This window comes from Podarcis cretensis (genome assembly GCF_951804945.1).
Source record: "Podarcis cretensis genome assembly, chromosome: 6".
NCBI classification, from domain to species: Eukaryota; Metazoa; Chordata; class Lepidosauria; order Squamata; family Lacertidae; genus Podarcis; species Podarcis cretensis.
In genome coordinates, this window is record NC_137175.1 from 2,809,915 (window position 1) to 2,835,926 (window position 26,012).

The 26,012-nt window shown below is 47.5% G+C and overlaps 2 protein-coding genes across 5 annotated transcripts in view; one reads left to right on the forward strand and one right to left on the reverse strand.

The window, feature by feature from the left end:
• Nucleotides 1-2,977, reverse strand: part of DNMT3B (DNA methyltransferase 3 beta) — a 54,698-nt gene extending 51,721 nt beyond the window's left edge. The window contains exon 1 of one of the 3 annotated variants that reach the window (XM_079979132.1): nt 2,810-2,977. The gene's annotated coding sequence lies outside the window, so the exon portion shown is untranslated. The remainder of the gene's footprint in view (nt 1-2,809) is intronic. The other 2 variants (XM_079979130.1, XM_079979131.1) reach the window with 2 other exon arrangements.
• Nucleotides 2,978-10,670: 7,693 nt separating this feature from the next.
• Nucleotides 10,671-25,219, forward strand: COMMD7 (COMM domain containing 7). Of its 2 annotated transcripts, none has more exons than XM_079979958.1 (9): nt 10,671-10,928; nt 17,547-17,600; nt 20,271-20,373; nt 21,892-21,948; nt 22,038-22,075; nt 22,823-22,913; nt 23,097-23,146; nt 23,890-23,938; nt 24,696-25,219. In XM_079979958.1, the coding sequence occupies exons 1-9, from the start codon at nt 10,716-10,718 to the stop codon at nt 24,770-24,772; spliced, it is 732 nt and encodes a 243-aa protein (XP_079836084.1). In that variant the 5' UTR covers nt 10,671-10,715; the 3' UTR covers nt 24,773-25,219. The 2 variants fall into 2 exon arrangements, with proteins under 2 accessions (XP_079836084.1, XP_079836083.1); XM_079979957.1 differs by lacking the exon at nt 10,671-10,928 and adding an exon at nt 12,259-12,416.
• The last annotated feature ends 793 nt before the right edge of the window (nt 25,220-26,012 follow it).

The window sequence follows — 26,012 nt, forward strand, 5'->3', positions numbered from 1 at the left end:
TGCCATGTTTGAGTCAGGCTCCCCGCCCCCCCCCCCCCCGTTATTCCACAACTGATTGTCCTCTGTTCACAGAACAGCAGCAACGGAAAAGTCTCAGATGGATGGAGAGTTGTGTAAATAATGCCCAAAAGATAGGCAAAATATGTGGGTTGTAATATCCAGTGGTTCCCAAGGCAGCCAGTCGTAAGATGGGGGCTGTGGGGTTATCTGCGGGGGGGGGGGTGCTAAAAGGCAAGAGGCAGGCACTGAGGGGGGGTAAGTGCTGGAGGTGTCAATCACTCTCAGACTTTTAAAAGCTGGTATCTCTGGATCAAGGTGATCAGTTTTGTTGAATTAAATTAAACTGACTAGTTCTAATTGGAGTTGGAATAAATGTGCAATTAATGGTTGCTGTTTTGAATTATATTGGGTTGCTATATTTCTTAAGGGGTGGTGCAAATCACTATTTTGAATAATGCTTGGGGGGGCAGGGGTCCCTGAGCATGAGCTTCTGCAACTAAGGGGGAGGTGGCCTGAGAAGGCTTGGGAGCCACTTAGCTAATTAGAGCAGACCCAGCGGTTGATATCTAGTCAAATAGTTCCACTAGCACAAACAAGCCACCTTAAAAATTTCTCCAAAGAGTTGCAGGGAAACCCATATTTAGTGGCATGGGGGCTAAAGAAGATGACTAAAAGGTTCCCTAGTGGAATTGTTTAGCTGGATGCCATCCGTTGAAATCAGTGGGCTTGAGTCGCTCACAACCATTAACGTCAATAGGTCTACTCTGAGTAAGACTAGCATTGTACAGCAGTTTTACCCATATGTGGGTGTAGGACGTAGCCACCCCACTTCTGTGAATAAAAATGTGGTCAAAGGTTTCAAGAGTTAACAAATGCACATTTCGGTATTGTTGAGAATATCAGCCAAAGAGTGATTATATTCTAACTCTCATCAATGTGTCTATTGCAGAAAAGTTAGTAAACAACCAATGCAAGTATGATCTTCTGAGTTACACACACACACACACACACACACACACACACACACCCCGCTTCATTCTGAAATCTTCAGACACTTTCTGCACAGGAAATTTCCATAGACCTCAGTAAGATTCATCAGTAAATGGATGGTTTAAAGAGCTCTCAATGAATCAGCCATTCTCAAAGGCATGCATTCCACCTAGGTGTCTTCAAGGGGAGATGGGCCACATCGCAGCCATCTCAAATTGCAAACATGGGTTGTGCACGTGGGCTTCTAACCGTTCTGTGAACTTTCCCCTTGCAGAGGATTGCCAGTGGCATGGCTTAAAAGTCGTCTTCGCCAAGCTAGCGCCCTCCAGCTGAACCACAAATCCCATCAGCACCACAGCCAAAATGGTCACTTTATAGCGTTATATCTTGCTAACTCATTTTGAGACCCTTTTTTTTCTGTGTGACGGAACCTGAGAAATATTAATAAATATAAAATGTACATAAATAGATAAACAACATCTGGAGGGTGCCAGGCTGGGGAAGGCTGGCATAAAATGTAAAAGCTGGGCACTCTGTCAATGTGCGATCCCATCATTTCACATGCTATATGAACACACACAAACACCCTTTTACCTATAACAAAGAGGCATATTATGTCACCTTAAAGATGTGCATCCGCCCTTGCCAACCTGGTGCCACCAGATGTTATGGACTACAAACATCTGGAGGGCACCACGTTGGGGAAGGCTGATGTACTGATTTGTTGCATGTGACAGAAGGACCCTTTTATCGGCTTCTGCCACAATGAGTCAGTTCCTCTTCAAACTTCCACTGGGTATCAAACAGGTTTAACTTCTGGAAAGGGTAAAAAGTCAGATACAGTAAATGGTTTCTGGAGAGATCACTTGGTCCTCAACTGGGGCAGAACACCAACCCAGCCCTACTTGGGTTTGGGGTGCTTCTCAGTGGAGAGGAGAAAAGATATGGGGCGGGGGGGGCTGCTTTTTGCAAAGCTCTTTGATGTTGTTTTGAACCAGCCACTTCCCACCTGGAAGCCCCGCAGGGGAATCCGCTTCGGGGGACAAAGGAAAGGGGCGGGAGGCTGAGCAGCCCAGCCCAGAGGGCAAAAACGCCAGGCCCGGGGGGGGGGGTCCCACGGTTCCCCCATTGAGTGGAGAAGGGGGTCAGTGTAGGCAATGCGTGGCCCGCCCCAAAAGGACAGAAAGAAGGTCCTGCAGTGCGATCCTACAAAAAACGCATAAGTTCCATGGGGCTAAGTTTGGAAAGGGGCGCAGCCTCGACGTCACGGCCGGGCTTTGGGCTACTCAAACCTCCGTCCCCCTTCGGCAAAAGGAGAAAAGCGGGGACCCACCTCACTGGGCTGTTGTGAGAATGGGCTGTACCCCTGCGAGGGGACGGCATTCTCCCCACCCGACGAGGCTACCGCCCTGCGCGCTTTTACCCTGGAGGGAGCTCCGGCGTGGAACGGCGCGCACCGCCGGGCTGCGCATCCCACCTTCCCCGGCGCGCGCGCTTCTTCCTGGTCCCGGGGGCTGCGCCGCCGTCGAGGCAGCCGAGCGTTGGCTGGGAAACTCCACGGGGAGCGAGGAAGGGGGCGAGGAAGCGGGGAGGGGGCCAAAACCACACGCGCCCTCCTCACCAACCCCCGGGCGAGCTGAATCGCGGTGGTCGGTGCGCCTCCCAGTGCCCGGCTTCCTCTTCCCTCCCCACGAGGACAAAGCCCCCGGGAGCTCTTCTCCCAGGGCCCCGATCCCGGGGTGCGCGATCCCCGGGAACCCCCCCCCCGCTCGGGCTCCCCACCAGTCCGCCCGCCAGCACGGCGCCCGAGGGCGCTCACCTCGACGCCCGCCTCCTCTTCCTTTCCGTCGGGGTCTCCGCCGTTCCTGCTGCCGCCGAGGCTGCTGTGCCCGCCCGCTGCCAGGCGTGCCTTTTCCCCCTTTTTTTCCCGGGTCTCGAATCGGAAACTGACAAGCCCCAGACGACGTTTACATGGGCGGGTTAACCCTCCCCGCGCTGCGCTCCTGGGCTCGCTGGCTCCCTTGCTGTCCCGTCGGGCGCCCCTCCTCCTTCTGGGCAGTGGGGGGGGTATCAGGGGGAGGGGATCGGCGCCGAGCACGTCCCCTCCCCCCTCCCAACCCCCACCCCAAAATCTCCCTAATCCTCTCCGGGCCAGTTGAAAGCGCAGGAGGCGGGCCTCCAGGTGAATGATTTGGCCAGGCCTGGGGGGGGGGAGGGGGAGGGAGGAGGAGGCACCGGGCGCCTTCCCCACCCCCAGGCCAGATTCTCCTCCCAGAGGCCCCCCCCATCCCCCACCGCATGCTTCTCTCCGGATCCCTCGGCCTCCGGCAGGGCCCGGGTGGCCAAAAGCAAAAGTTTCCAGGGGGTGGGATGGGGGAGGGAGGTGGAGAAAATAGGTGAGGCTGGCGACGCGAAGGAAGGAGGGGGCGAGGTGGCCTGGCCTGAGCAGGGTGGGGGTTGGGAAGGAGGTGGGGGCCTCGCCCAGTAAGTAACCCAGAGTCCGCACACAGCAGAACCAGGAAATGGACGGGGGTGCTGCTTCCTGGGGTGAATATTTTCCTGGGCAGGATGGCTCTCTGGTAACCCCATTGCCTTGCAAAGTAGAAGGCACGTCTCCCCGCTGCTTCAGTCTCCCCAGCGCGTTTCAGTGATCCCAGAACATCTTCCCAAATGCAGGAGCGTTCTGATTTCCAATGCACAGCGACATGACCCCTGTTTTTATTGGTTTCTAGGAAGCATACGCCACTCTGAGTGCACCCAGCCCCAAGGTCCCTGCCCCTAGGAACTGACAATCTGACATTCGGTATCTTAAGAAGTGTGCATGCACACAAAAGCTCATACCAATGACAAACTTAGTTGGTCCCTAAGGTGCTGCTGGAAGGAATTTTTAAATTTTGTTTCGACCACAGCAGACCAACACGGCTACCTACCTGTAATCTGACATTCGACAGGGGAGCTACACAGGGGTCCCAAAACGAGGCCAAACCAAATGGTGCCAGAGGGAATATGAACACCCAGCACATAGTTAACCTATGGAACTTCCTCCCACAGGAGGCAGTTATGGCCACCAACCTGGGTGGCTTTAATTCAGGATTGGAGCAAATTCATGGAGGAAAAGACGCCTATTGATGGCTACTAGTTAGGGTGGTTCTGCTCTGCCTCCACAGCAGTGCTTCTGAATCCCAGTTGCGGGAAACTCCAGGAGTGTGTGGGGCTCTCGCACTCAGGTCCTGCTTGCTGGTTTCCCCGCATGCAACAATGAGAGCAGGATGCTGGACTAAATGGGCTCCCCTTTGTCCTAATCCACAGGCTCTTCCTACGTTCTTAGAATCATAGAATCATAGAGTTGGAAGAGACCACAAGGGCCATTGAGTCCAACCCCCTGCCAAGCAGGAAACACCATCAGAGCACTCCTGACATATGGTTGTCAAGCCTCTGCTTAAAGACCTCCAAAGAAGGAGACTCCACCACACTCCTTGGCAGCAAATTCCACTGTCAAACAGCTCTTACGGTCAGGAAGTTCTTCCTAATGTTTAGGTGGAATCTTCTTTCTTGTAGTTTGGAACCACTGCTCCGTGTCTGCTTCTCTGGAGCAGCAGAAAACAACCTTTCTCCCTCCTCTATGTGACATCCTTTTATATATTTGAACATGGCTATCATATATATAAAAGGATGTCACATAGAGGACATTCTTGACGTTCTTGACAGGGAGGAGGCAAGTTCCAGACTTTTAAAAGGCCCCTGTTGAACCCGTGGCCTGGAGGAAGGAGGGCAGGGGTGATGGACAGGGCAGGCTCCATTGCAGGGCACCTCAGCATCTCCTACTGCAACATAGCAAGGGGCTACCTCTCATGGCACATGATGCATTTTGCAACTACCTTTCCCCAACCCGGAAGCAAATATTCTCCAAAACATCTGGATGGCATGGCGTTGTGGAAGGCGGCAGATGTTCTGTGTTCCTTCTCAAATCCTGCTTGGCAGAAAGTATGCCTTGAGAGCATGAGAAGAGCCTGGGTGCTGGATCAGACCAAAGGCCCCTTGAGTCCAGCATCCTATTGTCCCCAGATGCCCACGAGAAGCCCAGGGCCAAATTGCCAGAGCACTGGCCTGGCGCACTTGCCATCCCAGAAACTAGTACAGTGGTATCTCTGGTTGCAAATGGGATCCGTTCCAGAGGCCCGTTCGCAACATGAAAAGAACGCAACCCGCGTCTGCACAAGTTGCGATTCGCCACTTCTGCGCATGCGCGTGACGTCATTTTGCGCATCTGCACATGCGTGAGTGGCGAAACCTGGAAGTAACCCTTTCCAGTACATCCAGGTCGCCGCGGGACGTATCCTGAAAGAACGTAACATGAAGCGGATGTAACATGAGGTATTGAAGGAAAGTTTTGTTTCTGCACATCACCCTAGAATGTTCAGTTCACCATGAGTTCATGAAAACATCACATTCTGACCTGTTCTTAGTGCTTGGTTGACCACATCTACGGATGAATGCGATATATTAATCACTATTAATCACTAGTTATAATTTAATAAGGAAGCTTTCACGCCTGTCCAATTCTGTGTTCCCTTTCCCACCCTTTAATCTATTGATGATTAATGTCTATATGTAACCTTTGCTTTGTACTTGTGTTAACCAATCAGCAACAAGCACATATGTGGCAATGCTGTAATATTCAATAAAAGGGACTCCCCGAGACATGCTCGAGAGATGCCTCCCATATGACATCCACCACTTGTCTGTCGTTTATTTCAACCCAATAAGGTATGACTGAATACAGAGGCATGTTGCGTCTGGTCTTGGAGGTAGCGCATAGCCATTGTGACTAGGAGCCACTGCAAACCTTATCCTCATCCATTAATGCAGTGGTTTTCAACCAGTGTGCCATGAAGGATGGTCAAGGGTGCTGCGGACAACACTGGCCTCTGTCCCTCTTTCCTTCCTTCCTTCCCTCCTTTCTCTGATGCCCTCTCATGTCTCTGCCTCCCAAAGGCTTCCACGGCTGTTCATTGCACCAGCCCTGGCTACAAGCTCTGCAGGTGAATCTGCCTCTGGGGCTGGCCAGGGAGTGCTTCCCAGGCCTCTGTGGGGCAGTGTGAGGATACACCTTTCTTTGGGGCTGGGGGAGCAGCTCAGAGACCAGGGGCAGCAGCAGCAGCTGCCCAGAGGACTCCCAAGGAGAGGGGAGAGAAGGCTGAGGGAACTTTCCACAAGGGAGGGTGTTTGAAAAGGGGCAAGGGGCTGCCAGCTCTGCGGGCAAGGGGGGACATAACTGGGCTCCTGAGCCCCACAGGGGTGCTGCAGGAAGCATGTAGCTGGTCAAGGGAGCCGTGGACCCAAAAAGGTTGAAAACCTCTGCATTAAGAAAGAAGAATGGAGGATGAAGTTGATGGACTATGCAAAATTTAATAATAATAATAATAATAATAATAATAATAATAATAATAATAATATATTATTTATCTGGCTGGGTTTCCTGAGCCACTCTGAGCGGCTTCCAACAGAACACTAAAATACAGTTAACTATTAAACATTAAAAGCTTCCCTAAACAGGGCTGCCTTCAGATGTCTTCTAAAAGTCTGGTAGTTGTTTTTCTCTTTGACATCTGGTGGGAGGACGTTCCACAGGGCGGGTGCCACTACCAAGAAGGCCCTCTGCCTGATTCCCTGTAACTTGGCTTCTCGCAGCGAGGGAACCGCCAGGAGGCCCTCGGTGCTGGACCTCAGTGTCCGGGCAGAACAATGGGGGTGGAGACGCTCCTTCAGATAAATTAAAAGGAATGATTCAAAACCTGTGGGATAAGATTCCTAGAAGACTGGAGTAAATATATAAACTATTTGAAAAGTAATTGTGATGAACAGATTACGCTAGTAGGACTGCAAGAAGTTTTGTAAAGTGGATTATTTGAAATACTGAAAGGACTATGGAGAGAATTATTAGTTAAGGATAATTAAATGTAATATAGAAATTAAGAAATGCAGAATAAGTGATAAGGAACGGAAAATCATCAGAGGTGTTGACAGAAGTCTAAAATATTGTATAAGATGAAAAGATATGTTGTATGACTGTTGGAACTGATATGTTAAAAAAATCAATAAATATATAAAAGAAAACCTCTGCCTTAACGTGTGTGATCCTCTTTCAGTCGCCCAAGATGGCTGCCAGTGGTTCTCGAAGGCTGTGGGATGCCACCCTATTGTGGCAGGAGAGGGTGGCAAATGTGGCAGGGGCAATCAAGGACAAGCAAAGAAGCATTTCCGTGCAGTATGGAGGTCCAGCCAAAAACAGGATCCACGTTCATAACTGTGTTGTGGTTTAGTCGTTTAGTCGTGTCCGACTCTTCGTGACCCCCTGGACCAGAGCACGCCAGGCACTCCTGTCTTCCACTGCCTCCCACAGTTTGGTCAGACTCATGTTTGTAGCTTCGAGAACACGGTCCAACCATCTCGTCCTCTGTCATCCCCTTCTCCTTGTGCCCTCCATCTTTCCTAACATCAGGGTCTTTTCCAGGGAGTCTTCTCTTCCCATGAGGTGGCCAAAGTCTTGGAGCCTCAGCTTCAGGATCTGTCCTTCCAGTGAGCACTCAGGGCTGATTTCCTTCAGAATGGAGAGATTTGATCTTCTTGCAGTCCATGGGACTCTCAAGAGTCTCCTCCAGCACCAGAATTCAAAAGCATCCATTCTTCGGCCATCAGCCTTCTTTATGGTCCAGCTCTCACTTCCATACATCACTACTGGGAAAACCATGGCTCTACTTTTTAAGATGCTGTCTAGCTTTGTCATTGCTTTTCTCCCAAGAAGCAGGCGTCTTTTAATTTCATGGCTGCTGTCAGCATCTGCAGTGATCATGGAGCCCAAGAAAGTAATATCTCTCACTCATAACTACATTTTGGGAATTATTTGTGTTCTTAAGTAGCTGCATTGTTTCATACTTTCTGGGTGGCCCATGATCATGTATTAAAGTAGCTACATTCTATGTTAACCAGTCAGGCAGTGCTAGAACTTTTTTGTTTTCCAGTGCATTTATTATCAATAAAAAATCTGGTGAAAGTTGTAGTCCAGGAAAAAAAGGGTTTGGGAACCTCTGGCTCAGACAGTATGTAGTTGGCAGGTTTCCATGGAGCCTTGCCTCCATTCTTTTCAAAGGCATCAAGGTCGCCACAATCAATGGCGATTTCTGGGCCATGCATAGGATAGGTGGAATAGCTCAGTGGGTAGAGTATGAAACTCTCAATTTCGGGTCTTGTGTTTGAGTCCCACTTCGGATAAGAGATTCCTGCGTTGCAGGGTTTGGGATTTTTGATGACTCTTGTGGTCCGGATAATGTTATCTGCCACATGGCTTTGGTTCCTGCACTGCAACATGCAAACTTCTAAATAATAATAATAATAAACCTTGATTGTCACGACATCCTTTGCCTCACCTTTGCGCTCACAGTGGGATACAGTTCCTAGAGAAATGAGCTGGCTGGAAGGTTACCGCTTTTGTTTTTGTTTCCCCCTTTGCTTAAACAAAAAGCACTGTGATTTCTATAAGGCCAATTCTTGCAAAAGACTTTTGGGGAGCCCCCTCTCTCCCCTCTTCATGGCAAAATGGGCAGAGCCATCTTCATGACAAAAAGTCTTTTCAGGCAGTCGTTTGCAAGATCAACCAGCAACAAAGGGAGATTTGAATATGCAGAGATTACTGGAGCTTCTGCATTTCAATGTGCAACTTCCAGGCCATTGGTCAAATCCCAGCCCCCTCCTTCCAGCCCATGTAGATGGGTGCATGGGCTTTTTAGAGAATCAGAGTTGGCAGGGGTCCCTGAGGGTCATCTAGCCCAACCCCTGCAATGCAGGAGGTCAAGTCTAAAGTATCCATGACATATAGTCACTGAAACTGCTTAAAAACCTCCAAGGAAGAAGAGTCCACGGCCACCCGCGGGCATCTCTGTTCGACTGTCGAACAACAATCAGAAAGTTTTTCCTAATGTTCAGTTGGGCTCTCCTTTCTTGCCGTTTGGATCCTTGGTTCGGCTCCTGCCTTCTGGACCCGAACCAAGCGTATTCCGTCTTCCACGCGGCAGCCCTTCAGATAATTGCAGGTGAAAGGAAGAAGAAAGAATATATATATATATAACTAAGATATCAGTAAATCATTCATTCTTTTTTCTTTCTTTTCCCTTTTCTTGTTCCTTTCTTTATGTATTTGGATATGTATTAGATGTGTACAGTTATACCTCAGGTTAAATATGCTTCAGGTTGAGCATTTTCAGGTTACGCTCTGCGGTGACCCGGAAGTACTTCCAGGTTTCGCCGCATGAGCAGATGCTCAAAATGACGTCACACGCATGCATGGAAGCAGCGAAATGCGACCCACACACGCGCAGTCGCATGTTACGTTCTACTCAGGATGCAAACGGGGCTCCAGAACGAATCCCGTTCACCTCCAGAGGCACCACTGTATCTCTATTTTTTACTATTTTTTAAATTTTGATTCTTTCTATTTATGTGATTTGTATGACGATTGTAAGTTTTGTTCTAATCAATAAAAAAAATAAAAGCAAGATATTTATTTGCAGGTGGCTCTCATCTCCCCTCTCAGACTTCCAGGCTTTGAGACTGCTCCTTCCAGACTCCCACCTGTTCTGCAACTTCTCTTGCCTCAGAACCTGTGCTCTAAATGCCAGAGCACCAAGCAACATCTTCAGTTAATTTCTTTGCAGGCCAGACTCCCTTGCACAAACCGCCTTGCAACTCTTGGGACTTAGCCAGGCTGCCATTCATTCCCCTTGACTTATATTCTTCCCCTTCTTTATGGACTCCTGATGTCAATGGAACGCTAACTCCCCACAAAAGACTTAGCGGCGCAGTTGTGTTGGCATTGTTTGTGCTATTGTGGTTGCTTCTGGTGCTGGAGGTACACCATGGTCATTTGTGGCTGGTAGCAACTGATAGCTTTATCCTGCATGAATCCTCTTTCAAAGCCATCCCAACTGGTCACAATCACAACATCCTACAGGAGCAAAATCCATAGTTTTAACTTCGCACTGCACGAAGGTGTTCTTCCTTTAGTTTCTCCTGAATCGTCCAAAGTTTGGCTTCAGTGTACGGCTGTTTTTTGTTTTGTTTTAATGCACACTTTTAATTCTTCAGCATATTTCCCTGCATGATTTCCCGTTTTTACAGCTACTTTTCAATGGGTTTTCAGTGTGATTTCACTACATTGTTTTTACATAAAGTGCTCCCAAGGATTTATGGCAATAAAATGGTTTGCATCACTTCAAGGAGCAACATGGCTTTGGAGCTGGATTCAGATAGGGAACATGTGGCCTTCTACTACAAATCCCATCATTCATGGCCATTGGCTTTGCTGGCTGCTGGGACTGCTGGGACCTGAAGTCCAAAAGCCACTAGTGGACTGCAGCTTCCCCATCTCTAAACTACAGGAAGAGAAAACTAGGATCAGATAAGAAGAAACATTTGCAGGGATCACTTTACAGCAAGCTTACCGCCTGAGAAATGACCCAGCAGTATGATTATTGCTTATTTATTAACTTCTGTTCTGCCCCTTAGCCAAAAAGCAGTTTACAAAACAACAGCAGTAAAGGTAAAGGTAAAGGGACCCCTGTCCATTAGGTCCAGTCGTGACCGACTCTGGGGTTGCGGGGCTCATCTCGCTTTACTGGCCGAGGGAGCCGGCGTTTGTCCGCAGACAGCTTCTGGGTCATGTGGTCAGCATGACTAAGCCGCTTCTGGCGAACCAGAGCAGCGCACAGAAATGCCGTTTACCTTCCCGCTGGAGCGGTACCTATTTATCTACTTGCACTTTGTGCTTTCGAACTGCTAGGTTGGCAAGAGTAGGACAGTGCTTACCCTCAAACTTACAATCTAAAAGGCATGACACAAGTGGAAATGTGGAAGTGGAGGGAAGAGGAAAGAAGGAAGTTCAGGTATGTGCATATGAAGCTGCTGGGGGAGGTGAATAGCAGGATTGTTAACAGGGACTGGGAGTATGGTCATATGGTGTCAAATTTTTGCATGGCCGTCTCCACTGGCTACCAGTCCATAAAAATGCTGCCATTGACCCTTTTAAAGCCCTGAATGACTCTTAAGAGTCCAGGTTGCCTTAAAGTGTGATTTTCTGGGGCACCTCTCCGGTTCTCCCATGTGGTATAGGCAACAGCTACCAGAGAAGGGCTTTTCAGTAGTGCTGGAACCCTCTGGCAACAGGGGTCTGGCATTGTGGTCCCTTCCCTGCTAATTAAGACCTTCTAAAAAAGTATCCCCAGGCTTTTCAATCTTAAAACTTCGTAATGGTTTTTAATCTTCCAGGGACCCTTGAGGACATTTTGATGCTTCTGTGAGTTTCGTTGTGCCAACTGAATTTTCTGCTGCATTATAATTTCTGCTGTTCTATCAGTTTTTATAGGGTGATGCTGTAGTGCATGGGTAGGCAAACTAAGGCCTGGGGGTCAGATGCGGCCCAACCGCCTTCTAAATCCAGCCCGCAGAGGGCCCAGGAATCCGCGTGTGGTTTTTTTGTTTTTTTATTAAGGATTTTCTTGTTTTACAGAAGTAAGTGTAATGCCTCGTGTGTTTTTACATGAGTAGAATGTGTGCTTTCATTTAAAATGCATCTCTGGGTTATTTGTGGGGCATAGGAAATCGTTCATTCCCCCCCAGAAAAATATACTCTGGCCCCCCACAAGGTCTGAGGGACAGTGGACCAGCCCCCTGCTGAAAAAGTTTGCTGACCCCTGTTGTTTTAACTCAATTACTTGGTTCTGATTACTTAAATTGCAGCACCAACATCAACAAAACAAACAAGCCATGTTATTCCAGGGGTGATGCTGGTGCTGTGACTGGAGTTTAAAACGCCTGTGCTCAGAGTCATGCAGGAGGTCAGGGTCCCTTCTAACTCCACAATTTTGCGATCCTATGGAAATCGTTTGTTTTTATTTTTTGGTGCTGCTGTTGCTCTGATAACAAGCAACCTCTTTCTCTGGACTAGACGTGGGGCTTTCCCCCCACGGTCCCTCCAAGTGACCCTTACCTCGGAAGTAAGCGGCCGGAAGAAAACCCACGGGGCTTGTTTCCGAGTAGACCCGATCCGACGGCGGGGCAGGAGCGCGCGGCCTGACACCCGCCGCCATCCACCCCCTCCCCCAAGCCGCCAACTCATGCGCGCTTTTCCTCGGCGAAACATCTCCCGGCCGGGTTTACTCGCGAGTAGTAGCGGCCCCCCCCCCCCCGGGGAGCGAAATCGAAAGCGGCTGCGCCGGCCGGGGCGGAGCGCGGCGGGGAGGAGCCGGGCGGCAAGCGAGGAAGGCGAGCGCGTCGGATCCGGGCGCGCAATGGGGCTGCTGAGCTTTGCGCGCGAGCCGGTGCCGGAGACGCTGAGCGCAGACTTGCAGCAACTCAACCAGCTGAGCGCCCAGGTGCAGCTGCCGGCGGAGCGGGGGCCTTGCGAGCGGGGGGGGGGACCTCTTTTCCGAATATTGGGGCGCTGGTTGCCGGAGGACCCCCCCCCAAAAAAAAAACAACTGGCGCAGGGAGGAGGAGCCCTCCGGCCAGTGGGGCTGGCGCGTCGCCAAGGGGAAGGAAGCAGGGCGCACGAGCGCGCTCCACTCCTGCGCTTCGCTGCGCGTCATCCTAAAGGGCGACCCCCCCCCCCGGCGCAGATCCTCTGGACCGGAGTCCCGGCGTGCCCGGAGGCTCCGCGAAGCTGCGTGAGCTGGATGGGGGGCCCGGGCTTGCTTTTAAAAGCCTCGCTGGTTTTGGAGAGGGTTCGAAGGGACCCCCAAGGCCACGAACTCATAGCTCTTTTAAAGCGCGTTTTAATGATTCACTCAAGGAAGTTGCGATCAGCTTTTTAAAAAATAAATAAAACCAAAACTAGTTGTTGGCATCCGGTCTTCCAAAGAAAAGCACATGATTATGGTTAGTTTGTTATTCTGCCTTCAGAAACGGCACCTCGCGTTTTATCCGTGTTATTTTAGTTGCCCGTGTAAAGGTGGGGTGTAGTACAGTATTTGCAAGATTATAAATGGTCGGTGGAAACTGGATTAGAAGGAATAAACTTTAATTTATCCATGTGCTACTGCAAAACTGAATCTTAGTCAAGATACCCCATAGCTTCCTTTCTCTGTCGGCCTCGCCACAATCTCCACCTTGCGACCATGTCTCAATCACTTGATTCCCCATGTTTCATCTCCCTGTTTCTTTGAAAAACAAAAATCTCTATCTCTTTGGTCTTCTGATCACCCTGTCTCTTTACCTAGTCTCAGATAATTCAGAGTCCAAAATCTTTGGCTTTAACTCTTGCCCTCTCTGGGGTGTTGGCGGGGTTTTGTTGTGGTTTTTATTTTTATTTTATTTTATTTTTTGCTGTTGTTGGTGTTAGCTTTTTTTGTATCTTGCAGTGATGGTTGTGTACTTTTGAAAATGTTTTGTTTATGGCTACGTGAACGTTGTAGCTACATATTTCTTTTCCTGTTAGCCGCCTTGAGCATAGTTTGAACTGTGGAAAGGCGGCGTTCAAATAAAATTAGGGATTTATGTATATGTCTTGAGATTCTTGACTGATTCAGTTCAGGAGGGGAGAGTTGTGCTCTTGTGCTTGAATCCTGTTTGCCGGTTTCCCATCTGGTTGGCCTTGAAAGAATAGGATGCTGGTATAGATACAGATCTAATAACTTTTGTGTTCTTACAGGTATATACCTCTGATCGAGCTGCAATACTGCCTTCTTTTAATTTTGTCTCCTGACACCATATATTTATTATTTCCAAGATTATAAATGATGCACAGGGACTGGATTCAAAGGAATAATTTTTATTTAGCAGTGTGCTGCTGCAAAACTATACACGACCAACTACTGCATTCAGCTTCCTTTCCCTGCTGGTCTCACCCAGAACTCCTTCCCCGCATACAACCATTTCCAAATCACTTTAGTTCCTGCTCACGATACATCAAGCTCGCATTATCCCTCCCTCATTGCACAGCGAGCATATCTGACCAAAAGCACCCAGCAGATTTTATGTGTGCCGCCTGATGCTCTTAAACTGTTCCTGCTTCTCCTTGGTTCCTGCAAGTCCACTCTGCTGGGGCCACTTTTTATATAACCCCCCCCCCAAAAAAAATAACTCTTTATTACTGTTATTATTTTTAAAAAGGTTCTGCAAAATTCTGCAAAGTACTATGTTATCAAAACAGGATCTGATGGCAACATACGTTGCCCATATACTGTTGAAGAAATATAGACATGAAATGAAGCCAGAATAAATAAGCCACAGGCGTGCTGCGATAGCTCACTTGGTGGAGCATGAGACCCTTCATCTCTGGGTCCTGGGTTCGAGCCTCAAGTTGGGCGAAAGATTTCTACCTGTCAGGGGTAGATGATTCTTGTGGTCCCTTCCAACTCTGCAGTTTTAGGTGGATGCGTGGAAGGCAGCGACATAATGATTAGACAAGACAAGGTTAATTCAACAACGACCCTGTTTTACTGCATTAACCATATTTGTTTGTAGACCAAGCGGGGGTTCTCCTTCCTTACAAATGAAATAAAGTCAAACCAAAAAGTTATGAAATCATCCTTTTTTTTCCCTTTAGTGCCTAGGGACTCTTGGCTTATTAGTTAGTTTTCCCAGCAGGGTGATATCCCTGTGGCTACCACAGAGGTACCGTATCCTAAGCTGGCTGCTAAAACGCTGAGCCAGACTCCTGGAGAACTCCTGGACAGCTTTCTGTCTCCACTCCAACCTGGTAGCACAATAAAAAGCGCAGCTGTTAGTCATGCCTTTTTCGCATTCCAGGTATCTCCCTCAAGGTCATGCTTCTGTTTTTGGGGTTATCACCTCATCCAAGAATGCGACCGCTTTGCTCTCCTCGATGCCCTGCCTTCTGACCCTATGAGTACACTGTTTCGTGATTTATTTACTTTTTTTGGGGGGGGGAACGCTTGTAGGATTTTATTTTGATTATTTAGTTCATAAAATGTACGCACCGCTTGCAAAAAGGAAAAGAAAACCCTCAGAGCGGTTTTCAAAAAAGGCAAAACAATTAACATCATCAATAAGGAAAAAAATGCTAACATAGGACTTTTGGAAAGGTGAAATAACACGGAACTAAAAACAGATTAAGACTCTCGTCAACTTTTTAAACATCTGGGTTGGCTTGTCTAAATGCTTTAAGCAGGCGCTGAAAAGAGTACAGCGAAGGTGCCTGCCTGGTATCAAGTGGCATGGAGTTCCAAAGGCCCTGCCACACTAAACGGGCAAGTTCCTACAAATGAGGAACGGGCTTTATGTGGCACCTGTAACAGCACCTGTTCTAAGTAGCCGAGTGGTCATACATGCAGAAAGGCGATCGTGTAGGTAAACTGTTTGCATTCAGTGCTAGTTCCTCTCCAGAGTAAACCGACTAAAATTAATGAACATTGTTAGCGTAGAATCATAGAACTGAAGAATTGGAAGGGATCCCGGGGTCATCTAGTCCAACCCCCTGCGATGCAGGAATCTCAACTCAAGCATCCATGACAGGTGGCCATCTGTCTGTCCATTAATTGCAGCAGGTCTACTCTGAGTAATCGTTAGTTGGCTGCAACCCATATTATTATTGTTGTTGTTTTAAAAAAACATTGTTTCTTAATCCTTAGCACTCTGCCATAGCTCTCTAGGCTCCCTGGTGTGCAAACAGGGCTGCTGCCTCTCTCTGGGGGATGTGGAGAATGCCCTGCGCATGCAAACAGAGGATTCGAGAGCGCCTGTGTGGAGGTCGATACCTTTTAATTGGGCCAGCTCTCCTTATTTGCAAACTTGCAAAATAAAGATAAATTGGACTCCTGGGTGTCACATTTTCCACAGAGCTAGTTTGCTCCTAAGGCTGTAACATTTAAGTCAATTAACTGAATTGATGCATTAAACGCTTTTCAGCTTAAAGGTCTAAATTGGGCGGCTGTTTTTAAAATGGTGAATTGTGCTTCATGTGTTGGTGTTGACGTTTAAAGCCCTAAATGGCCTCGGCCCAGTATACCTGAAGGAGCGTCTCCACCTGCATCGTTCTGCCTGGACGCTTAGGTCCGGCTCCGAGGGCCTTCTGGCGGTTCCCTCATTGAGAGAAGCAAAGCTACAGGGAACCAGGCAGAGGGCCTTCTCGGTGGTGGCGCCTGCCCTGTGGAATGCCCTCCCACCAGATGTCAAAGAGAACAACAACTACCTGACATTTAGAAGACATCTGAAGGCAGCCCTGTTCAGGGTAGTTTTTAATGTGTGACATTTTGATGTATTTTTAATCTTTGTTGGAAGCCGCCCAGAGTGGCTGGGGAAACCCAGCCAGATGGGCAGGATACAAATAATAAATTATTATTATTATTATTATTATTATTATTATTATTATTATTACTTGCAAATCCACAGGTGATTCTGGCAGTGGGAGCAGAAGAAGCCCGCCATTCAGGCACGAGACCCCCTTCTAAGATGGTGCCCACGGCTTGGCTCCCTCCAGATGTTTCGGTCTACAACTCTCATCAGCCACATCTGGAGGGCACCAAGTTGGAGAACCCTGGCTATAGACACACATGCACACACACAGAGACACACTAACCCCAGGCCCATGGAGAAGCCTGGCCAAACATAAACATACAGTCGTACCCTGGATCCCAAACACCCTGGAACTCGGACGTTTTGGCTCCCGAATGCCGCAACCCCGGAAGTGATTATTCTGGTTTGCAAACGTTCTTTTGGAACCTGAACCTCCTGACGGGGCTTCCGATTGGCTGCAGGAGCTTCCTGCAGCCAATCGGAAGCTGTAATTTGGTTTTCAAACATTTTGGAAGTCGAACGGACTTCCAGAATGGATTCCGTTCGACTTCCAAGGTACGACACTATACAGGTTCCTTGCAGAGGGAGGGAGGCAGCTGGCTTCACTTTTCCTGGACCTTGGAGGTTTAAGCCAGCTGGGTGGGGCTTGCCCACAGCTGTCAACTTTTCCCTTTTCTTGCGAGGAATCCTATTCGGAATAAGGGAATTTCCCTTTAAAAAAGGGAAACGTTGACAGCTATGGGCTCGCCACCCTGGGCCTCAGATAAGCTGTGTACTGGCCTCTGTGTACTGGCCTCTGATATGCAGAATTGATTAAGCAATTAAAACTCATAACTGTTAGTCAAGGTGGGTAAGATTTATTTAATTAGGCCACCAGCCTCTCCTGTTCACTTTCACAAGGAGGCTGGTATTAGAGCAATCTTATGTTGAATTGGATTACTGCGTAATTGAGTTCCAAGTCTTAAAGGGAGGAGTTCCGGCAAGGGAATCGGGACCTTCGTGTTGTGGCGCAGGATGTGTCCCTGTTCCCAGGTTCATCTAACTTGATGGCTCCAAACCACTGCCTTCGCACACCCAGGCTGAACCACCAAGTGCCTTTTAAAAACTATATATACGGAGGGAAGTTTTGAGGATTGTTGCTCTTCTTAAAAAAGGAATAATCTGCCTTAGACGCGGGAAAGAGCAGTAGAGGTGGGCCCAATCCCTGGCAGGTCTTGTGTTGCTGACACCTTCGTTTTGTCTCTCTCCAGCAATTCTCCACTCTCGCGGAAGTGGTTTTCCGATTTCTGCAGGAACCGAAAGAGGTAAGCCGTCCGCAGCGATGTTGGCAAGATAGCATCCGAGGGGGTTAGCTGAGGCTATTTTTGCTGTAGTTTTACTCAAGGTGAGCATCTTAGGAGCAGCAGCAGCAGCAACTTTTAATGCTAATCCCAGTAGCATTTTGCATGAGATAAAACGAAAGGCCAGGCACCTTGCCACAAGTCTGCAAATTCTTTCCAAAGTGTAGATTGTTCTCATTTTTTAATAATAATAATAATAATAATAGCAGTGTCATGAAAGTGATTATTATCTCAATCTGAAGGACACGATGGGGTGCATATTCTGTAAGGGCGCATTCCAAGCAATAGCAGAGTGTGACGTATCGGCAGAGGAGCATGTGTATGCTTAAACATGAGATCCTGTATCATATTATTATTATTATTATTATTATTATTATTATTATTATTATATTTATACCCTGCCCATCTGGGCAGCTCCCAACAGAATATTAAAAACACGATAAAACATCAAACATTAACAACTTCCCGATTTTTTAGGGCTGCCTTCAGATGTCTTCTAAAAGTCAGATAGCTGTTTATTTCCTTGACATCTGATGGAAGGGCGTTCCACAGGGCGGACGCCACCACCGAGAAGGCCCTCTCCCTAAACAAATGCAGTCAGCCACATTAATAATAATAATAATATTGCCCTTCATCTGAGAATCACAGGGCAGACTTGCCCCCTTTGTGACCTCTAGCAATCACACTTTTCTATCGCCAACCCATTCTCATCGCTGCCTTTGGGGCCCTGGGGTTTGGAACAATTTTATTGGACTGTTTGAAAAGAAAGAAAGAAATACTGTGAATCTGACGGTTTCATCCTCACCAGATCTTCTCCAAAGTTAGCCATACCGAAATCTGTGGGGCTTCCTCCCAGGTGAGGGAGAAACAGGTTCTAAAGTCAAGATTATTAAAACGAGGCCTTCCTTAATTTACGACTTGCGCCAGGATCTCGCCCCTTCTTTGTGCCTCTTCCTTTAATGACTGCTCAGCTTTCCCTACCGAAACAAGTCATAAATTCTGCCCGAACTTGGGCAGACAACTTGGAAAGCACCAGATGTTAAGCTAAAATTATGCCCTGCTTTCTCAAACCAATTGCTATAAAAGGAGGGGAGCTTCTGTCTCTAAACAGGGACGGAGATGTCGGCTAAAATAAAAAATAACAAAGGTATTTATTATATTATATTATATTATATTATATTATATTATATTATATTATATCATATCATATCATATCATATCATATCATATCATATCATATCATCATATCATATCATATTATTATAAATTATATGTTATATTAAGGCAGTAGTCAGACAGCAGAGGAATATGTCATTCATCAACAACTCAGGATCCCCAGATTGTTTCTTAAGGCCACTTTTCACCCCTTGAACATCTGATTCTCAGTTTCGTCAGAGACTAAGGTAACTTCTAAGCTCTGAACAGAAAATATTCAAAATCAAAAGCTAGCCAAAGGTGTTGTTGTTGTTGTTTAGTCATTTAGTCGTGTCCGCCTCTTTGTGACCCCTGGACCAGAGCACGCCAGGCACTCCTGTCTTCCACTGCCTCCTGCAGTTTGGTCAAACTCATGCTGGTAGCTTTGAGAACACTGTCCCACCATCTCGTCCTCTGTCATCCCCTTCTCCTTGTGCCCTCCATCTTTCCCAACATCAGGGTCTTTTCCAGGGAGTCTTCTCTTCTCATGAGGGGGCCAAAGTCTTGGAGCCTCAGCTTCAGGATCTGTCCTTCCAGTGAGCACTCAGGGCTGATTTCCTTCAGAATGGAGAGGTTGGATCTTCTCGCAGTCCATGGGACTCTCAAGAGTCTCCTCCAGCACCAGAATTCAAAAGCATCCATTCTTCGGCGATCAGCCTTCTTTATGGTCCAGCTCTCACTTCCATACATCACTACTGGGAAAACCAGAGCTTTAATTATATGGACCTTTGTTGGCAAGGTGATGTCTCTGCTTTTTAAGATGCTGTCCAGGTTTGTCATTGCTTTTCTCCCAAGAAGCAGGCGTCTTTTAATTTCGTGACTGCTGTCACCATCTGCAGTGATCATGGAGCCCAAGAAAGTAAAATCTCTCACTGCCTCCATTTCTTCCCCTTCTATTTGCCAGGAGGTATAGGCAAAGGTAGGCATGAATAAAAGTAAAAAGGTATTTTGTTCCCAATTAAACAAGAATTCTTTGTCGCGCCAGCACAGGCTCAAATGGGTCACAGAGGCAATTCTTTTTTTTTTCTTGGTTTGAATGATGTGTGGATCTGCTCCTTCTGCACAGCGTCCCAGAACTCAGAAATCAAGTCCAAAAGGGACCTTGATTAACAGTGTGGGTGCGGTTCTGTTTTTCAGCCTTAGGATACAACCCGGGGCAAAGTTCCCTCCTGGCCTAGCTCAGTCGGTAGAGCATGAGACTCTTAATCTCAGGATTGTGGGTTCAAGTCCCATGGTGGGCAAAAAGATTCCTGCATTTCAGGGGGTTGGACTAGATGACCCTCGTGGTCCCTTCGAACTCTACAGTTTTATGATTCAAAGTCCCCGTGAACTCAGTGGAACTGACTTTGGGGTCAGGCAGGTATAGGATTGCACCAGAAACTCGCATTCATGTGCAGCTTGGAGGTGTGGATCGCGCTGTCTGCTCTTCTCCTCTTACAGGTGGAAAGGTTCCTAGTTCAGCTCTCTGAATTTGCCACCAGCAATAAACTCAGCCCGGGCCCTTTGAAGAACATTGTTAAAAGCCTCCTGTTGGTGCCGAATGGTGAGTAGCGGCTTGGGGGTCCCTGGCGGTGTGTGGTTGCCGGCCATAGACCAGGGGAATCCCCTCTTTCGTGAAGGGACCCCTCACAAGGGGGGCAGCTGCTCAGTGAAGAAATAATAATAATAATAATAATAATAATAATAATAATAATAATAAAAAATTATTGATTTATTTACCTACAGGACTGCCTCTCCTGGTATGTCCTACGGAGGACCTTACAGTCTTCAAACAAAAACATCTTGGAGATCCCGGGCCACAGGGAGGTTAGACTGGTCTCAACTAGGGCCAGGGCCTTTTCAGTACTGGCCCCAAAGTGGTGGAACGCTCTGTCGCAAGAGACTAGGGCCTGCGGGACTTGACATCTTTCTGCAGGGCCTGCAAGACAGAGCTGTTCCACCAGGCCTTTGGCCAAGGCACAGCCTGACCCCCTCCTTCGGTAATCCACACAGAACTCTAGCCCAATGGTTTCCATTTGATTTGAACTGATTTTATAATGAAATTATTTTAGAATGTTGTATCATTTTACTGTTGTTAGCTGCTCTGAGCCCGGCTTTGGCTGGGGAGGGTGGGATATAAATAAAATATTATTATTAATAACAATACCCCGCCCTCCCCAGCCAGAGCCGGGCTCAGGGCAGCTAACACCAGTAAAATTACAATTAAAGAAAAACCAATTTAAAATACAGGTTAGAAAATAATTTAAAATGCAGCCTCATTTTAATAGTAGCCAATAGATCAAGACCATAAGGGGAGGGAAACATAAGGGTCAGACTGAGTCCAAGCCAAAGGCCAGGCGGAACAGCGCCATCTTGCAGGCCCTGCGGAAAGGTGTCAAGTCCCGCAGGGCCCTGGTCTCTTGTGACAGAGCATTCCACCAAGTCGGGGCCAGTACTGAAAAGGCCCTGGCCCTAGTTGAGACCAATCTAACCTCCTTGAGGCTCGGGATCTCCAAAGTGTTGTCATTTGTGGACGTTAAGGTCCTCCGCTGGGCATACCAGGAGAGGTGGTCCTATAGGTACGTAGGAACATAAGGAGAGCCAGGGTGCAGGATCAGGCCAAAGGCCCATGGAGTCCTAAATTCCGTTCTCATGGTTGCCAGCCAGATACCCACAGGAAGACCCCAACCTAAGCACAATAGCAGCGCTTTTGATTCACAGCTAGGACAGATGCATCAGGACCAAGTAGCCACTTGTCCCCACGGATTTGTCGAAACTCCTTTTAAAGCCTCCCACGCTGGTGAACATCTTGTGGCAGTGAGTTCCAAAGTGAAAACCATGCGAAAAAGTATCTCCTTTTGTCCAGCCGGAATCTTCCAACGTTCCATTTTGGCGACTGTAACCCTGGTTTTAAGGAGCCTTTTGGCACCTAGCTTATATACCTGAGTTTCTAACTCTGTTTGGGTGTCTTATTCCCGTGCTTAACTCCATACAGTAGCAATGTTGTCTAACCAGACCTCTCTTTCTCTCTCTCGCCCCTTTCCCCCCTCTGTCTGTCTGTTTTATGCCTTGTTTATCTCAGGTGCCCTAAAGAGAGGTCTGTCGGCAGAGCAGGTTAGAGCAGATCTTATCACCCTAGGTAGGTCTCTTTGAAAAGCCTCCGGCGATTCCTGAAGGTGGACGGTGGCTGCTGGCCTCTCATTTAACCGTGTTGAATTTCTCCCGCAGGGCTGAGTGAGGAGAAGGCCAGCTATTTCGAAGAGCAGGTACTATGAGCATTCCTTTCACTACTGAAATTTTAATTCCCCGGGGGGGGGGGGGGGAGGTGCTTTTCTTCTGAGCTGCCTGTTCTCTGAACTAATTGCACAAATCAAATGAAATACCTTGAAAATCCCTGAAACAAGAAGTAATCGACTAGAAATATTATCTTATGGAAATAAACTAAATAATAAGAAAAATCAAAAAGCTTAAGGAAAAAATTAGAAATTAGAATTTTAGGTTTTTCTAATTTTTTCCTTAAGCTTCCTTGTTCTCAAACTTAATCCATTCTGGAAGTCTGTTCCAAAACCAAAACGTTCCAAAACCAAGGCACACTTTCCCATAGAAAGTATTGCAAAACGGAATAAATCCGTTCCAGACTTTTAAAAGCAACGCCTAAAACAGCGATTTAATTTCACTGTTAATATCCTTCTTAATTGTATTTCAGTTTGACATTTACTTTGATAAAATACATCTTTTGTTACGTGCAAATGGCTTGAGATACCTATTAGGTCCATAAATTACCATATATCATATATTCAACACAAAAAACTGACAATTTGTTAGACAGCTGGACATATAAAGGGCCCCATTACCTTAAGTAGCTGAGGGCCTCATCAAACCTAAATCCGGCCCTGCGTCTTTCGTGTGAATATCTGGAAGCCAGGCTTTTGCAAAGGTGGTCTTGGGTGGAATGGGGACGCTGGACACACATGCCGGTTTTTGTTTCATTTTGCTTTCTGCAATCTTTCCAGTGGAAGGAGAAATCGCCCACCGTCTCCCGCCTGGCTGTGGGCCAGACCCTGATGGTTAACCAGCTCGTTGACATGGAGTGGAAATTTGGAGGTGAGGGGCTTTGTGGGCTGGGGGAGGCCCGTGGGGGGAGGCATAGAATCCCAGTGTTGGAAGGGACCCCAAGAGTCATCTAGTCTAACCCCCTATGGCCCCAGGTGCCTCCACCCCACGGAAGCTCCACCTTCCAGCTTCCCCTGGGCACCCCACATTGATTTTCTTTCTTCTCTCCGGCAGTGACAGCAGGAAGCAGCGAACTGGAGAAAGCCGGAAGCATCTTCCTGCAGGTGGGTATCCTGCCATGCGATGCTGTTTTTGAAAGACCCCCTCAGGTAGAGCCAGGGGCAAAAAAATAGGGTGCTGGCACAGGCACTGGGAAAAGGCCACCCTGTATCCCGCAGACGCTCGTGCCTGAAGAATTCAACGTCCCAGGAAACTCTGCTTTTGTTTTGGTTTCCAAAAACCAAGTTTCTAGTATGGCAGCAGAGAGAGGCTTGAAAGGGTTTGGGCAGTGCGGTTTGGAGAGGTAGGTGGAGGGCTGAGAGGGCATCCCAGTGGTACGAGATTTCAGCATCTTTGGTCCTTCCCCTGGCTAGCAGAAGCAGCAAAACAGTAATTTGGTGCAACAGATTTGCCTCGGAGGTGTGCCTTGTACAGGTGGCAGAACTGGAGCCCTCCAGCTATTTTGGACTACAGTTCCCATCAGCCCCAGCCAACATGGGACTCAGTGCTCATTTTGGGTAGGGTGATAGGTGCAGATTTCTTCCCCTTCGCAAATCTCCATCCTTTCCTGTGGGTCACAGCCCAGAGTGGCTTGTCTCTGTCCCCCTGTCCAGAAGCATGCATGCACACACCCCAATTTTTGACTCCTCAGCCGCTCCATCTACCGTCCTGCAAAAACGTCAACGGTGGAAGAATCTCAGGGTTTTCTCTTTGCAGGAAAAAAGCACAGCGTTTTTACATTTCTCTCCTGCTCATTTGGATGCAACTTCCTTTATTCTGACAAAATAAACCTGATTTTTATTTCCAGCTGAAATTGGTGGTTAGGAAAGGAAACAAAGTGGAGCCTTTGTACATGGGTGAGTGAGCCATTATTTTGTCCGGGGGGGGGGGGCGTTCTGCAAACAGAGGGAGGCGGTTGAAGCCCCCAGGAAGGATGAAATTGCATCTCCTGAAAAAGACATTGCAAGGGCATGTATTTTGGGATGGGAGGGGGCCGGGGGGAGCTGCTTCTTTCAACTAACTCTGAGGTCAGAGTTTTGTCCCTCGACTTGAGTGCATTCAGTGGAATCCAAATTATTATTATTATTATTATTATTATTATTATTATTACTTATTTTGATTTATATCCTTCCTTTTCCCCAGACTGGGACTCAGGGCAGCTTGCACAAATTAAAACAACACAGATAAAATGCAAAAAGCTTAAAAAGGTAGCAATGATAATAATCTAAAAGCATTATTATTAATTATTATTATATTTAAATTTAAATTTTGGGAGCTGCAGCTGTAAAAAGAAAACTGCTCAGCTAGTCAAGCTCCAGTGGAGAATCTCTGGGGATGAACGGAGACTTATATCATTTCGCCTCTTACTCTCCTTTTCTCTCAACTTACTAAAAGTCCCAAATGCTTCAGCCCAGCCAGATGGGCGGGGTATAAATAATAAAATCACCGTTGTTATTACTAATCTTTCTTCTGTCCCCTTGATAATTTTGGTTGCCCTTTTCCAAGCAACGATTAACTTGCTACAGGGAAAACAAAAGTGCTTTTCTTGTTTGGTGAGTCCTGAATCATTTCCGTTTTTCTTTCTTCTCTCTCTCTCCCTGCCCGCGGAACCAGAGCTGACGCTGCCTCAGTTTTACAGCTTCCTTCACGAGATGGAGAGGATGAAAACCAGCCTGGAATGCCTCAGCTGAGTTTCCTGTGGGTCATTGGCGCTGCCTGCTTAAAACCAGAGAGTGAAAGCTGAACATCCACCATCCGAAGCCCCTGGACCAGATCCTCCAAGCCCCATTTTCCCCATTGAGAAGTTTGGGGTCAAAGAAGCACCCCGCTTTTAAAGTCTGGCTCACTTGGGGCTCTAAGAGCCATTAAGGGACAGCAGGGGTGGGAAATGTTTTGTAAAACCTGCAAAAGTCTGATGTTTTTCCTCTCTCTGGCTGCGTAAAAGGCTTGTTTGGGGAGCAGATAACGCTTGAAAGAGGCTCGAGGAAGCAAAAATGGGAGGGAAGTGACGTTTTGCTCTCCTCGAGAGGAAGAGGTGGCAGCTATAAAATCTCCTTTAAAATATATAAAAAAGGTGTAATTTAGAACATCGGTTTGCATAACCCACTGAGAGTAACACAATAAAATTCAAAACAGTAGCAGTTCATTGCACAGTTATCCAAAAAACATCCTTGGAGGTTTTTAAGCCGAAGTTGGGTTACCTGGATACTTCAGCTGAGATTCCTCCACTGCAGGGGGGTGGACCCGGTTTGGTTTAATTAACTTGGCAAAACTGATGAACCAGGTTTCAAAGTCTGATAGTCATTTACACCTCCAGCACACACCTGCCACCTCCTTGCCTCTTCGTGCCCCCCTGGGCAATCCACACCCCCCCAGGAGGTGCCAACGCCTATTTCAGAACCACTTTCCCTGAATGGAAGTATGAATCCGCCATAGCCGTGCCCCATGGGCATCCTTCTCTCCGGTGATCCAGATTGATGATCTCTTGCGGGGGTGCAATCCATCTTTGAGGTGTGCCCTGCTCACACCTATGCACATACTTGCACACGTCTCCTATGGCCATGAGATCAAACTAGCCTTCCTTGTGTGTCCTTTCTTCCAACCACACTCTGCACCCCAACAGTTTGCATTTTTTTTATATTGCAGGGAAAGGCAAAGTGCCCAAAATGGGTTTTCCAGAGTGTTCCATTCTGCAGTACTTTGCTTTTCCTGGGACAACCCTGTGCCCTGGTATAATTCTTTGTAGACTCTCAGTAAAATAAACAATTGAAATTAGGCTTTTTTAAATTGACTGTATTACATTAAATTTATACCCCACTAGATTGTTTTTAAAAAATCGGTTTGCAGAAAAGGCAAATCAGTAAGAAAAATAAACAACCATCACTTGAAAAACTTTCAAAAAGTTAGCTGCGGGTGGTGCTGTGGGTTAAA

Coding starts and splice junctions, on each gene's coding strand:
- COMMD7 (XM_079979958.1), top strand. CDS start 10,716: ATGACTAAGCCGCTTCTGGCGAACCAGAGCAGCGCACAGAAATGCCGT. Junction 22,076..22,822: donor CCAGCTATTTCGAAGAGCAG/GTACTATGAGCA, acceptor CAATCTTTCCAG/TGGAAGGAGAAATCGCCCAC. Junction 23,939..24,695: donor AGTGGAGCCTTTGTACATGG/GTGAGTGAGCCA, acceptor CCGCGGAACCAG/AGCTGACGCTGCCTCAGTTT.